Genomic DNA, 15,616 nt, shown 5'->3' on the forward strand with positions numbered 1-15,616 from the left:
TGCAACTATACCGGGATTTGTCCATTTCACCTAAGTTATATCTAATTAGAGGCATATAGATGTTCATAGTATTTTCTTTTATTATCTTTTTTTAAATTTTCCCCCTCTAAGGAGTACAGAGTACTCACAGTAGTGATGTTCCTGTAATTCCTTTTTTCATTCCTGATTTTGGAAATCTGGGTCTTCTTTTTTTCTCCCTGGTCCAGTTAACTAAATATTTGTCAATTTTGTTGATCTTTTCAAAGAATGAGCTTTGGGTTGATTTTTCTATTGTTTTTCTATTTTCTATTTCATTTATTTCCACTTTAATCTCCATTAATTTCTTCTTTCTGTTTGCTTTAGAGTTAGTTTGCTCTTCTATTTCCAGCATCTTACAGTAGACAACTGGGGTTTTATTTTTTATCTTTTTTTCATAGGCATCTATACTATAAATTTTCCTCTTAAGCACTGCTTTAGTTGCATCCCTCATGTTTTGGTATCTAAGTTTTTGTTTTCATTTAACTCAAACTATTTTCTAATTTCTCTTTTGATTTCTTCTTTGATCCATTGGTTATTTTATTTTTAAGATTTATTTTAAATAAGATTTATTTTATTATATTTATTTTTATTTTATTTATTTATATATTATATATTATTATATTTATCTTTTATTTATTTTATATATTTATTTATTATATTTATTTTAAATAAGATTTCTTTTATTTTAAAGATTTTATTTATTTGACAGAGATCACAAGTAGGCAGAGAGGCAGGCAGAGAGAGAGAGAGAGAGGAGGAGGAAGCAGGCTCCCTGCTGAGCAGAGAGCCCGGTGTGGGACTTGATCCCAGGACCCTGGGATCATGACCTGAGCTGAAGGCAAAGGCTTTAACCCACTGAGCCACCCAGGCACCCCAACCCATTTGTTATTTTAGAGTGTGTCATTCAGTTTTTATATATTTGTGAATTCCCTAAATTTCCTTGTTAGTGATTTCCAATTTCATTCCATTGTAATCAGATAACATACTTTGTGTAATTTCAATAGCTTTAAATTTATTGAGGTTTGTTTTATGGCTAACGTTTGATCTATCCTACAGATGTTTCATGTGTTCTTTTTACCTTTTTTTGAAATTTTTACTTATATATTTGAGAGAGTGAGAGTGTGAGAGAGAGGACACCAGAGGGGTGAGAGTCAGAGGGAGAAGCAGACTCCCCACTGAGTTGGGAGCCCAATACAGGGCTCAATCCTGGTATTCTGGTATCATGACCTGAGTTGAAGGCAGATGCTTAATCGACCAAGCACAGAGGCAGCCCAATGTTTCATGTGCTCTTGAGAAGAAAGTGTATTTTGCTATTGTTGGGTGTTGTGTGGAGATATCTGTTAGGTCTAGTTTGTGTATAGTGTTATTCAAATCTTATTTCCTTGTTTATCTTCTGCCTAGTTGTTCTCTCCATGATTGAAAGTGGAATATTAAATTTTCCAATTATTATTGTTGCTTGAATTGTCTGTTTCTCCCTTTAGTTCTTTTGATTTTTGATTCTTATATTTTAGATTTCTATTTTTAGGTACATATATGTTTATCATTGTTATACTTTCCCAACACACTGATCCTTTTATTGTTATACAGTGTCCCTCTTTATCACTAGCACATTTTTGTGTGTTTGTTTTCAATTCCATTTTGTCTTGGGTGCCTGGGGTGACTCAGTGGGTTAAGCACACGACCCTTGATTTTGGCTCAGGTCACAATCTCAGGGTCCTAGGATCAAGCCCAGATTGGGCTGTGTGCTCAGCAGGGAGCCTGCTTAAGGATTCTCTCTCCCTCTCCCTCGGCCCCTGCCTATACATGCACATGTGCACACACTCTCCCTCTCTAAAATAATTAAATAAACCTTTGGGGGGGGGATGGTAAACCTTAAAGTCAATTAGGTACAGGATACAAAAGCAGAATGATGTGTAACATTTGAGCAAGATCTCAAAGAAGTAAGTCTCCTCTGCATCTCTAGGAAGAATTTGTTTCTTCCAGTAAAGGCAGAAAAGAAACAAGTAATGCCAGGGGACCAGGAAATCAGAGATGCCGGGGGCCTGCTCTAGGAGACAAATCTAGGTAGGCATTCCTTCTCATTCATTGTTTCAACAAGAAAGGCAGGATTCAGGTACAGGACTTATAAACCTCAGAAAGATCAACAAGCCATGTCCCAAGGGACTTTGGAGGGGGGGGCGGAGCTCTTCCCTTAGGAATCACACTTCAAAATGTGTTACTTTTTGTCTTTTTACTGCATTTTCATATTTGACTAATTATTATTCAGTGGAGCTTTCCAAAGTGGAGGAAGGATGAAGAAGGAAAGCATGTCTACAGTCACAAATAATTCATTTGTTCATTCAACAAGAGTTCACAGGTGGGGCACATATACAAATCAACAGACCAAATAAACTAATGATAAGCAAACAGTAGAACCCAGATTTTGATACTGGGCCAGAAAAAATGAAGTTTATTTTTGAAGTAGTATGTGTTAACTTCCCTGTTTCTCTTCTAACATACAGATATTTCTACACAAAGAGAATCTTCCTTTGTGTCATTTAAAAATGCTACACAATTTTCATTTTTCTAGACACGATCACCAATGGCAATTGGCAAATTGAGATCTAGTTGAATCATTGTGAATCAACCTCAGAAGAAATTGCAGTTTGAAACAATTATCACATGAGGTATTAAAATATACTCCCTCTTTCCATTAAATAGCAAATGTGGGATCATTATAAAAGCTAATAATGGAGAAGTTACAGCAAACTACAAGATTAAACACACTGTGATTTTCTTGATTTCTGTATGTTGGACATCGTAGAAGCATTATTTTTTAGATCATCATGACTCTTTAATCAAAATTCTGTTCATGGGCTCAAAAATTAACAGGGCCAATATACTTGCACTGGTTTCTGAAGTTCTACCTTTACTAAGTGTACATTCTGGAAATGTAAATGTTAATAGAAATTTTTTCTTAGTTCCAAACTAGTTTTCTGATATCTAGGATCATTCTCATGTGCCAAGGCCTTTTGAAGACTTTTTCTTTCTTGGAGTGTTTCGAAAGTATTATTTTTCCCTTTAGGTTGCACAGGAGTATGAGAGAGTATTAATATTCCGACTGGGACACCTGCTTCCTGGAAGAGCCAAAGGCCCTGGTAAGAAACACCCTTCTACCCCTGCCATAGACTTGCCAATTTCTTCAGTCCGTGCATATTTGTAATATGAACCTCAGATTATATAAAGTCACCTGGTTTGTGATATCTGCATTGACTAATCTGTTACTTGTAACACAGGTTATGAAAGAGTCTTCAGAGAGCATTACTATCCTGTCAAAATGGCCAAGAGAGAGGATGGGCATAGAGAGTCAAGTGCCGGGGCTGGGCTGGCTGGAGTAGCAAGTAGGCCTAAGACCCATGGCTAGGCACTGTTTTGAGCAGAACATGTTTTGGTTAGAGTGCTGTGAGCTAGTTCAGAATCTGTTTTGGGGGGTGGGGGGGTGGCAGTGAGAACAAACCAGAGATAGGCAAAGTCCAGCATCTGAGTGACAAATTGGCCTTCAGTTCGTGGAATTTAGAAAACATAGACTGAGCACTTCCTGTGGTTTAGACAATGTCTAACTGCCCAGGAGGCAAAGATGGATACATGAGACGTGGTTTCTGATCTCTAGGACCTTAAAGTTTAGCAGAGATGTCCAGAGATCCAAGCACAGGCAGAAGTATAGTTAGTCCACAAAGTCTAGTAGTTGGAGTTTGCAGATCCCTGCCAGCCAGAAAGGCATGGGAAGGAGTGAAGTCCCAGGTGCATATATTAGAAAGCATCCAAGAGCCAAGCCAGCTCTATAGAAACAAGTAGAGAATAGAGACTAGACTAGACTAGAAGACACAAATCCGAGTTTGACAATGCAGAACAAGCAGATGGATCCACACAAAAGTAGAACCAGAGCCTGTGGTCTAGGACAGGGAGCATTTGTTCTAGTTCTAGTTTTCAGCATCCTTCTTTACTGCAACTAGAAAGGGCTAGTAGCTAGTCTGCTCCTCTGAGAGGTCCTGGGCTCCGGAGTTTGCCAGCTCTAAAGTTGTTCATAATGGTACATGCATGGATTCAAAAATAATTTTACAGAGCCCCCCAAAGGCACTAAGACTAATAGATGTTCATAAGACACTCTTGTTAGAGAGTTAAATTTAGTGAAGAAGATAGACATGTTACTCAAGATCTGGAGGGGTCTGCACTATAACCAAGGAGACCATACAGCCCATTTTGCTGGGGTTAATCCCTGTTTATATCTGTTATCCTAGAGTAAATTGTAACAATGCTTTCCTTTCATCCTCAAAAATGTCTTAGATTAAACAAAAAATTACATGGTAACTTAGCAACCACAAACTCACTATAGGGGTAGAGAGGGATTACCCAATTGATCTGTAGTTGGAGGCTAAAAAAAGCAATGCAATATGGCAACCTGACCTCAAAGAGGTAAAGCCCAAACAATCTCCATACTAACCATTCACCTGTCAATCTCCCTGCCCCCCTCTTCTAGGCCTTTTCTTCTTTTTGCCCTGCCTGGATACCTATCACAAGGTTGACCTTCGTCTCCAAACTTTGGAGATACCCTTTCATGAGGTAAGTCAAATGATGGATTTTGCTTTCTCTCTACGTTTCATATGGCTGAGCTACCAATTCTGGTCCAAGGCAAAATGACTATTAAACTCAAAAGTAGAAAAGTGGAGATATGGGCTATATCAAAATTAAAAACTCCTGTGTATCAAAGGACACGATCAAATGAATGAACAGGTAACCTATGGGGGTGGAAGAAAATATTTGCAAATAATGCTTCTGATAAGGTTTAATACCCAGAATATATAAAGAAATCTTACAAATCTACAAGAAAGCAAACAACTCACTTAAAAATGGGCAAAGGACTTTGTGATGGTTAATTTTATGGGTCAGCTTGGCTAAGCTAAGTTCCCCTTTTATCGGAGTCTATCTTTTCAAATCTTTCTATGTATGTGGCTGTATTTACAGACAGGTTACATATACTATCTTATAACATGCCTTTTTCCACTCAACACTCCATGATCCAACTCCGTTGGATCATGTTTTCAAGCTATGTTTCTATCCCTTTGTCTTATTTTCTTCAATATTTTATTTTTAAGTAATATCTAGACCCAACGTGGGGCTTGAACTCACAACCCCAAGCTCAAAAGTCTCATGCTCTTCCCACTGAGCTACCCAGGCGCCCTTTGTTTTTAAGATTTTTTATTTATTTATTTGACAGAGATCACAAGTAGGCAGAGAGGCAGGCAGAGAGAGAGAGGAGGAAGCAGGCTCCCTGCCAAGCAGAGAGCCCAATGCGGGGCTCAATCCCAGGACCCTGGGATCATAACCGGAGCTGAAGACAGAGGCTTTAACCCACTGAGCCACCCAGGTGCCCCCGCCCTTTGTTTTAAATGGTCACATAGCATTTCATTGTATGGATGTACCACAATTCACAATTCCCTATTGTGAATATTAACATATTTTTAATTTTTAATTTTTCATTATAATAAACAACACTATGAATGACATCCTTGCAGCTAAATCCTTAAACTATGTCCTTGTTATAAGTGTCTAAAAATGGAAATACTGAGAAGGAGCAGCTTTTTAGGCTCTGGGTGTGTAGCACCCGTCTGCTGCCTAGTATATACTCAGCAAACAACATATCAGAGCACTTGTTTCCTAGAACATGCTTTCCTTTTAGCACATTTTTTTTTGGCATTAGGTTAAAACAATTATCTGAATGCTTTAATCTAAGAAAAATTATTCCTGATATTTACATTATGTGGAAAACCCAAAAGACTCCACCCCAAAACTGCTAGAACTCATACAGGAATTCGGTAAAGCGTCAGGATATAAAATCAATGCATAAAAATCAGTTGCATATACACTAAAACAAAAGAAAGAGAAATTAAGGAGTCAATCCCATTTTCAATTGTACTCAAAACCATAAGATACCTAGGAATAAATCTAACCAAAGAGGCAAAGAATCTGTACTCAGAATACTATAGAATATACACAAAAGATATTGAGGAAGACAAAAGAAATGGAAAAACGTTCCATGCTCATGGGTTGGAAGAATAAATATTGTGAAAATGTCTATGCTACCTAAAGCAATCTACACATTTAATGCAATCCATATCAAAGTACTGTCAGCTTTTTTTGCAGAGCTGGAACAAATAATCCTAAAGTTTATATGGAACTGGAAAAGACCCTGAATAGCCAAGGGAGTGTTGAAAAAGAAAAGCAGGGGTGCCTGGGCAGCTCAGTCATTTAGCTTCTGCCTTTGGGCTCAGGTTATGATCCCAGAGTCCTGGGATCAAGCCCCGTACCCAGTTCCCTGCTCAGCGGGAAGCCTCCTCCTCCCTCTCCCACTCCCCATGCTTGTTTTCCTTCTATCACTCTCTCTCTCTCTCTTTCTCTCTGTCAAATAAATAAATAAAATCTTGAAAAAAAGAAAAAGAAAAGAAAAGCTGGTGGCGTCACAATTCTGGACTTCAAGCTCTATTACAAAACTGTAATCATCAAGACGGTATGACACTGGCATAAAAACAGACACACAGATCAATGGAACAGAATAGAGAACCCAGAAATGGACCCTCAACTCTATGATCAACTCATCTTCAACAAAGCAAGAAAGAATGTCTGATGGAAAAAAGACAGTCTCTTCAACAAATGGTGCTGGGAAAATTGGACAAACACATACAGAAGAATGAAACTGAACCATTCCTTACACCACACACAAAAATAGACTCAAAATAGGTAAAAGACCTAATGTGAGATAGGAATCTTTCAAAACCCTTAAGGAGAACACAGGCAGCAACCTCTTCGGCCTCAGCCACAGCAACTTCTTCCTAGAAACATCACCAAAGCAAAGGAAGCCAGGGCAAAAATGAACTACTAGGACTTCATCAAGATCAAAAGCTTTTGCACAGCAAAGAAAAAACTCAACAAAACCAAAGACAACTGACAGAATGGGAGAAGATATTTGCAAATAATATATCAGATAAAGGGCTAGTATCCAAAGTCTATAAAGATCTTATCAGACTTAATAGCCAAAGAACAAATAATCCAATCAAGAGATGGACAGAAGACATGAACAGACATTTCTGCAAAGAAGACATCCAAATGGCCAACAGACACATGAAAAAGTGTTCCACATCACTTGGCATCAGGGAAATACTATCAAAATCACAGTGAGATACCACCTCAAACCAGTCAAAATGGCTAAAATGAACAAGTCAGGAAACGACAGGTGTTGGCAAGGTTGTGGAGAAAGGGGAACCCTCCTACAGTGTTTGTGGGAATGCAAGCTGGTGCAGCCATTCTGGAAAACAGTATGGAGGTTCCTCAAAAAGTTGAAAAAAGAGCTACCCTATAATCCAGCAATTGCACTACTGGGTATTTACCCCAAAGATACAAATGTAGTGATTCAAAAGGGCACTTGTACCCAAATGTCCACAATCGCCAAACTATAGAAAGAGCCCAGATGTCCAATGACAGATGGATAAAGAAGATGTGATAAGTATATATATATATACATATATATATATATATACACACACATACACAATGCAGCCATCAAAAACTGAAATCTTGCCCTTTGCAATGACATGGATGGAACTAGAGGGGATTATGCTAAGTGAAATAAGTTAATCAGTGAAAGACAATCATCATATGATTTCATTCATATGTGGAATCTGAGAAAAAAACAAAGGAGCATAGAGGAAGGATGGAAAAATAAAACAAGATGAAACCAGAGAGGGAGACAAACCATAAGAGACTCTTAATCATAGGAAACAAACTGAGAGTTGCTGGAGTGGAGAGTGGCTGGGTGATGGTCATTGGGGAGGGTATGTGCTGTGAATTGTGTAAGACTGATGATTCACAGACCTATACCCCTGAATCAAATAATTATTAATAAAAATAAATAAAATTTTAAAACTATTTACAACAGGATCCTTTATTTTTTTTTTTTACAACAGGATCCTTTAAATAGTAAGTTGTTTAGTATATTTCATAAAAACTCCATAATCTCCAAAAACACATCTATTTTGAATAAAGGGGTGGGCCAAAGACTCTTTTTTTTTTTTCCCCCTGTAATCCTACTGAGAAAATTTCCCTTGAACACATTTAGCTTCACTATCCTCACCTGGGAAAAGAGACCTAAAATAAGGTCAATTCTCCAAACTCTTTTTTTCTGCCCAGGTTGTGACCAAAGACATGTTTATAATGGAGATAGATGCCATCTGCTACTACCGAATGGAAAATGCCTCTCTCCTCCTAAGCAGTCTTGCTCACGTGCCCAGAGCAGTTCAATTTCTTGTGCAGACCACCATGAAACGTCTCCTAGCACATCGATCCCTCACTGAAATTCTTCTAGAGAGGAAGAGCATTGCCCAAGATATAAAGGTACTTCGAAATGTTTGTCATTGAATATGTTGAAATACCTCCTTCTCTTTTATTCATCTCTTCCCTGGTCATTTATTGATGCACATGCAATGGAAGCATCTGACAGGCATTCACTGTTGAAGGTGCCATCCTTCAAGGAGCTGACAGCAGAGTGAGAAGTTGAAAGTCATTGCCACTGGTTCTGCCCTTCATCCCACCTGTGTGCACTTCCCCTTGGCCCCTCAGCCTCTCTTCCTGTTCATCACTCCTTCTAAAGGATGCAAGACAAGGTCCAGAGGCTGGACACCCAAGCTTGCCTTTGTTACACTGGATTATAATTTATGTATGTCCACATGTGTCTTCCCAGATTATGGACTCCACAATGGCAGGGGTCATATTTTATCCATCTCTTTGTTCATAGCACCCGGCACAGGGCTTGTCACACAGCAGTCAGACAATGTTCTCCAGATGAGTGAACAAATGAGCCAGCTGTTGTAGCCCAATCTCTTGCCATCTCCCTACACCCCCCCCCCCATGTTCTAACCCTCCAACCCTCCTCCCCAACCCCACACTCCCGCAGTGTTTCTCTGGCCTTCAGCACTTCCTGCTCTCCAGTGCCTCTGCAAGGAATGCTTTGCTTTTCCCCACAGGCAAAATCCTATTTGTCTTTTAAGATGCCACCACTTACATGAGGTTTTTTCAACACGGCCTCTCATCACTACCCCCCAGATTAGTCACTAGCTAGCTGTCTAGCCACAGAAATCCTCAGAAATGAGTGAATCGGAAAAGAGTATGGGTGACCATTGGGTACGCCATGCCCTGCCCCACCTTTCCAGAGCCCACAATTCATTGTCTTCTGCCTTCTGGGACAGGGAAGTGCGGCAAATTGGTGCCACCAGCAGGCAGGAAGCAACTCTAAATGAAACCATTTGGGAGAGCCTAGACTCTGGTTCTCTAATAAGTGCATCTTCAAACATTTAACAAGTTCACCGTCTGTATTGGTTTCCCATTGCTTCTGTAACAAATTACCACACGTTTGGTGACTTACAATGATGTCAGTTTGATCTCTTAAGGTTTTGAAGGCCAGGAGTCCAAAAGCAGTCTCACTGGGGCCAAAGTCAAGATGGCAACAGGGCTGCTTCCTTCTGGAGGTTCCAAGAGGAGAATTCATTTTCTTGCTTTTCCCAGTTTCTAGCAGCTGCCCATTTCCCCAGCTTCCTGGCCCCTTCCTTCCTATCCCAACAAATTCTGCCTCCAGAATCACATTACCTTTTCCTCTTCCATAGTCACATCTCCTTCTTTTCCCTCTTAAAAGGACACTTGTGACTGCTTTTGGGCCCCACAGGAAAGATCCTAGGTAATCTCCCCCATATTAAGATCCTTTAAACTTAATCCCATCTTCAAGGTCTCTTCTGGGGTAACATTTACAGGTTCCAGAGATTAGGACATGGATTGGGAGCCATTATTCAGCCTACCACACCATCTCTAATTCCCCAATATTTATTGAGCGGCACTGTGCAGTTAAGCAAGTTTATTTTTTAAAAAGAGAGAGAGAGCGTGGGGAGAGGGGCAAAGGGGGAGAGAGAGAGAGAATCTCAAGCAGGCTCCACACTCAGCACGAAGCCCAGTGTGGGGCTTGATTTCACAACCCTGAGATCACGACCTGAGCCAAAATCAAGAGACAGATGCTTAATGACATGAGCCACCCAGGTGCCCCAAGTTAAGCAACTTTTTGCAAGACTCCGTAAGGTTTAAACAAAATAGGAGATGAATGTCTCTTCAAAGGAAATGCACTTTCTCAGTTCAGAACAATGGCCATGAGGGCACATGGGTGCTCTACTCACTTGGAGGTTCTCACTGACATCTCAACTCTTTCCTTCACAGGTGGCCTTGGATGCAGTGACCTGTATTTGGGGAATCAAAGTGGAGAGAACAGAAATGTGGGTAGGAAATTAAGCAAGAAAAGCAATGTGACAAAGGAAAATATTCTGGTTTTATTTTAAAATAATTTTTTAAATTATTTTCAATGAGTTTAGCACTATAGCCACATTGGCATAAATTGAGACAAAAACATTTACCTAGTACTCACAGCCATAACACAACCTCCATAACATTTAGGCAGGTTACTTTCATGATATTTCTCTCCATGAGGTTTAAAACAACTTTTTTGAGATAAAACTCACCATTATAACCATTTTAAAGTACAACGGAGTGTTTTTATTGTATTCACGGAGTGGTGTAACCATCACGACTATCTAATTTCATAACATTTTCATTGCCCCCAAAAGAAAACCCACACCCATCAAGCAGGGACTCCTCATCGCTCCCCTGCCCCCCAGCCCGACGACACTAATGTGCACTCACCTGTCCTGGACGTCTCAGACAAAAGCTGTCATCTATTACATGGCCTTTTGTGTTTGGTTGCTTTCACTCAGGATTTTTTTTTCAAGGTTCATCCATGGTGAAGCAGGAATGAGCACATCATTCCTTTTGATGGTGTGGGTACAGCCCATTGGGATCACCTGCTCACTCATGATGGGCATTTGGGTTGTTTCCACATTAGGAGTATTCCGCAGTGACCGTTCATGTGCAAGCTTTTGTGGGAACGTGTTTTCACATATACCTAGCAGAATTACTGGCTCCTATGGTAACTCCATGTTTAACTTTCCATGGAAGTACCAGTTGTTTTCGAGCTGTATCGTTTTCATAGTTGCAAACTGGGTAAAATACAATTTTGTATCTTTTTTTTTTTTTTTAAGATTTTATTTATTTATTTGACAGATCACAAGTAGGCAGAGAGGCAGGCAGAGCGAGAGGAGGAAGCAGGTTCCCTGCTGAACAGAGAGCCCGATGCGGGGCTCGATCCCAGGACCCTGGGATCATGACCCGAGCCAAAGGCAAAGGCTTAACCCACTGAGCCACCCAGGCGCCCAGCAGGCTCCCTGCTTAACGGGAGGCTCCATCCCAGGATCGTGACCTGAGCCAAAGGTAGACGCTTAACTGACTGAGCCATACAGGTAGCCCATCAAAGCTGTTTTTATTGTTCAAATTTAATAGCTGAGGTTTAGATTAAACCTTAAGCAGGAAAAGTCATAATCCTCCATCAACAAAAGAATGTGTTCTACTTGCACAGACAAACCCGAGTGCTGCCACCGTAGCATCACCGACCATGAGTGTCTGACTTTGAGGCCCTGGCTTTCGAGCGGCTCTTCTCTGCCCACCATTGACCTTAGAGGCCTAGGGGCGGCCACTCTCTTAGATGGCTTGTGCATCCTGAAGTGCCAGCAGAGACGCTGGCCGCCCAGCTGAAGCCCTGGCTGCTAAGAGCCGGGCGGCTCACACACCTGCCCGCCCTCTTTCCTTTCTAGCAAGGACGTCCGGCTGCCGGTGGGGCTCCAGCACTCCCTGGCTGTGGAGGCCGAAGCGCAGAGACAGGCCAAAGTGCGGGTGAGCCAGCGCCGAGCGGGCAGCCTCCCACCGAGGCCAGGCACATGGCCTGCAGCTTCCTCACCCCCGGCTCATCCCCGAGCTCGTGCCCGCCACCCCATCCTACTAATTCCCTCAAAGCGTGTTCACAGCCACCTGACTAATGCCACATGGCCTCCTCCACGACACCCGCTCTCTGAAGCCTCTGGTAACAGTGAGCTTCTCTTCCTCCTCAAGTCTTGCCTTTGCTCTCTCTCCTGAAAGGCCTCTCCCACCCTCCATCCCTCTTCTCTCATGAAGGCCTCTTTCCCTAGTAATATCAGCCCCAAGCCCAATCTGTTAATGAGTTAATGTCAAAGACCCGCCTTCCTCCCTCAGTGCAGGCTGTGCAGGGATGACCATGATGAGGCCCGGTTCCCTCAATGCCGGAGTCGAGAGAAGGTGCGGCCAGGCCCAGCCTAGCACAGCTGTGGTGTGGCCGCCAGCAGCTCCTGGGGATGGAAGTGGGGGTGGGAGGAGGGGTGGGAGGAAAAGGGAAATGAGGATGGACTGAAGGGGAGACATACTGCTCGTAAAGAACAGAAAGCAAGCAAAGAAGAACCACCGCACCACCGAAAAGTTCGGGATCCCGGGAGTGTTGAGAGGAGGAAGGGGAAGAAAGTGGTCCTCTGGGCAGAGTTGCGTCTAGATCTGAGACTAGTCTCTTTGTCCACGTTAAGGTGGACAAAAAGCTTTGTGGCTTTTTCCTCTGAAATGTTCACTCTTTCATTTTGCCACATCCTCACCTAGAATGCTGGCCAACTTTTTCTCAGTATGGGAACTCCTACTCATTTCTCAAGGCCCAGAGGACCTAATTAATGACACCCCCACACACATCACTACACTTGTCAGGGCCCTTGACAAATTCGGCCTTAAATTACAATGAAGAGTGCCACTGATCCGCCCTAGATCAGGATCCTTGTGAGAGGAGGCTGTCTGCCATGTGCCTTCACCGTGCCTGGAGCCTGGCGGACGTGCTGTGCTTGTTGGCTGAGGAACACTGACCATCTAGGAAAACCTTGAAGCCATGAAAAGGAAAAAGATCACTCAGCTTCTCTTCGCATCTGCTCCCCAGGTAATCGCTGCGGAAGGAGAGAGGGCTGCGTCGGAGTCCCTGAGACGGGCAGCGGAGATCCTGGCCGGCACTCCGGCCGCTGTTCAGCTGCGGTACCTCCACACCCTCCAATCCCTGTCCACAGACAAACCTTCCACCGTGGTTTTGCCTCTACCATTTGACTTGCTCAATTTCCTGTCTTCGCCCAGCAGTAGAACTCAAGGAAGCCTCCCTTTCCCCAATCCTTCCAAACCTGTCGAGCCCCCAAATCCTAAAAAGAAAGACTCTCCCATGCTATAGGAGGAGCCAAGGGTAAGGTGCCTGGAAGGGGCCTGCCAGGTGACAGCCACATCCCTGAGGGAGGCACACAGCCCTCACTTCCCACGCTTGCTTCGGTTGCCATACGGAATGCCCTGGGAACGCAGTCACAGCTCAGCAATCCGAAGCAATTGTCTGTGAGGAGACAGTGAGGTCATGTGATGACAAGTTTAGATAGATCATTTAAATTAGACTGATTATGGGAAAGAGCTTTAGCCAACATTCTACTTGGGAAAGAATTTTGTGTCTAAAGGTGGCTAAATTCTGACTTCCAAAGATGTAGTTCAAGTGTCTTTTTTTGGCTGAATGCCCCCTGGCCCCTTTGGCAAGGTCTGTAGTGCTCCCATGGTCCTTTCTATGTGTCCCTTTTATTGTGCTCATCACACGTTATTGTAAACCTGTAGTTAAGACGCAGTCTTCTCGCCAGCTGTACTGTGGCTTACTCCTCTAAGGCACCTCTTGGTCATTGCCCCTCACCTCCCCCCACCACCAGCCCCACTCAACCTTATATGTTCACCCTATGGTCTTCACATCCAACCCCGATAGGTGCACCACACTGACACTTAAATGTTCCTGAGCGACTGAAAGAAAACAAGTTGTACTTGGGCTGGATATAAAATTTACATCTAATTAGAAGAATTTTAAAGAATTTTTTTTATGGAGACTTTATCATAGAGAAATACGGGACGCCTGGGTGGCTCAGTTTGCTAAGTGGCTGCTTTCAGCTCAGGTCGTGATCCCAGGGTCCTAGGATCGAGTCCCACACCTGGCTCCTGGCTCAGCAGAGAGCTTGCTCCTCCCTCCCACTCTGCCTGCTGCTCTCCCTGCCTGTACTCTCCCTCTCTGTTAAATGAATAATAAAAACCTTTTAAAAATTCTTAAAAGAGAAATAAAAGGACAAAAACATTTACCTGATACATGTTGCTTAAAATCTTAAGAAGCATAGCTATAAACATGGGTCTCATATTCTCAGTATAGTATTTACCAGCTTGCTTATTTCTCAAGCAGTACTGACAGTATGTGACCTATGTATGTCCAGAAGCATTCTTTGCTAGTACAGATATTCTTTACTATAAATATATTCTTGTAAGTCTTACTCTCCACTAAGTTGTCTTACTCAGTTAGAAATATGTATCTACACAAATGTAGTGATCCGAAGGGGCACGTGCACCTGAATGTTTATTGCAGTCATGTCCACCATAGCCAAACTATGGAAAGAGCCTAGATGTTCATCGACAGATGGATGGATAAAGAAAATGTGATATCTATCTAGATAGATAGATAGATAGATAGATCTTGCAGCCATCAATAAACCCTGAAATCTTGCCATTTGCAATGAAGTGGATGGAACTAGAGGGGATTATGCTAAGTGAAATAAGTCAGTCAGAGAAAGAAAATAAGACAATTATCATAAGATCTCTCTGACATGAGGAATTTAAGAGGCAGGACAGGGATCCTGGGGGGAAAGGGAGGGAAAAATGAAACAAGATGAAACCAGGAGGGAGACAAACCATAAGAGACTCTTAATCTCAGGAAGCAAACTGAGGGTTGCTGAGGGGTAGGGTGGGGAGGGATGGGGTGGCTGGGTGATGGACACTGGGGAGGGTATGTGCTATGGTGAGTGCTGTGAATTGTGTAAGATTTTGACGATTCACAGAACTATACCCCTGAAACAAATAATACATTATATGTTAGTTAAAAAATAAAAATATGATTCTACAGAAAAAAAATTAGCCAAATAAATGAGAAAGCATCCCGAGGTAGCAAATCCTCTATAGACTTTTAAAAAATCAATAATTTATAAAATCTTACTAACATTCCAAAAATATTACTAAAATCCTGTGTTAGTAAAACAGGACTTATAATTAAAATTTCCATGTAGCTAGAACAGAGAGAAATAGGGGTAATTATTTGGTGGTTGTACCTTTTTACTCTTCATGTTATCCAAGGTTAGTATTTTATATTGATGATGTGTTCCTGCTACCCCTAAGTGAGAACTTAGAACATTTTACATAAACACACCTGTAAAGAGTTTTTGTTTTATTAATGTTAACTCATAAAACCCTGTAGAGCATTACTTCAGAGAGAAAATGTATTCTGAGCTCCCAGGAATGGACCTAGAAACTTTTATAACATTATGTCTATTGAGGAAAGTCTGGTTTCCCACTATGTTTAAGTGACAAAAATCAGGGCCCAAGATCAAGGATGCTTTGCCTTTCCTGTTCTCTCTCTTGATCACTTTCACATCTCTGCCCTGCCATTCCTTCTGTTTTCCAACAACAAAAGACCAAAAACTCCCTCGCGGTACATGATAACATATCAGTATATAATGATACCGTCCTAGGATTGTCTCTGTCA

General features: G+C 41.9%; 2 protein-coding genes across 9 annotated transcripts in view; one reads left to right on the forward strand and one right to left on the reverse strand.

Moving 5' to 3' along the window:
- NPHS2 (NPHS2 stomatin family member, podocin) overlaps window positions 1–14,162 on the forward strand; it is a 31,241-nt gene extending 17,079 nt beyond the window's left edge. For 4 of the 7 annotated variants that reach the window (XM_082704120.1, XM_082704121.1, XM_082704119.1 and 1 more), the window contains 7 exons: window positions 3,083–3,155; window positions 4,535–4,617; window positions 8,239–8,442; window positions 10,306–10,361; window positions 11,790–11,868; window positions 12,226–12,288; window positions 12,962–14,162. In XM_082704120.1, the coding sequence (XP_082560246.1) occupies window positions 3,083–3,155; window positions 4,535–4,617; window positions 8,239–8,442; window positions 10,306–10,361; window positions 11,790–11,868; window positions 12,226–12,288; window positions 12,962–13,240 (837 nt within the window). In that variant the 3' untranslated portion in view covers window positions 13,241–14,162. Of the gene's footprint in view, window positions 1–3,082; window positions 3,156–4,534; window positions 4,618–8,238; window positions 8,443–10,305; window positions 10,366–11,789; window positions 11,869–12,225; window positions 12,289–12,961 lie in introns of all 7 variants that reach the window. The other 3 variants (XM_082704123.1, XM_082704124.1, XM_082704125.1) reach the window with 2 other exon arrangements.
- The window catches only part of AXDND1 (axonemal dynein light chain domain containing 1), a 115,784-nt gene continuing 110,112 nt past the window's right edge, over window positions 9,945–15,616 (reverse strand). The window contains exons 26-27 of one of the 2 annotated variants that reach the window (XM_082704083.1): window positions 10,266–10,325; window positions 9,945–10,084 (exon numbers count right to left, since the gene is read on the reverse strand). In XM_082704083.1, coding sequence (XP_082560209.1) covers window positions 10,300–10,325 — 26 coding nt within the window. In that variant the 3' untranslated portion in view covers window positions 9,945–10,084; window positions 10,266–10,299. Of the gene's footprint in view, window positions 10,326–15,616 lie in introns of both variants that reach the window. The other variant, XM_082704082.1, reaches the window with a different exon arrangement.

This window comes from Mustela nivalis (genome assembly GCF_964662115.1).
Source record: "Mustela nivalis genome assembly, chromosome: 16".
Classification (NCBI taxonomy): Eukaryota; Metazoa; Chordata; class Mammalia; order Carnivora; family Mustelidae; genus Mustela; species Mustela nivalis.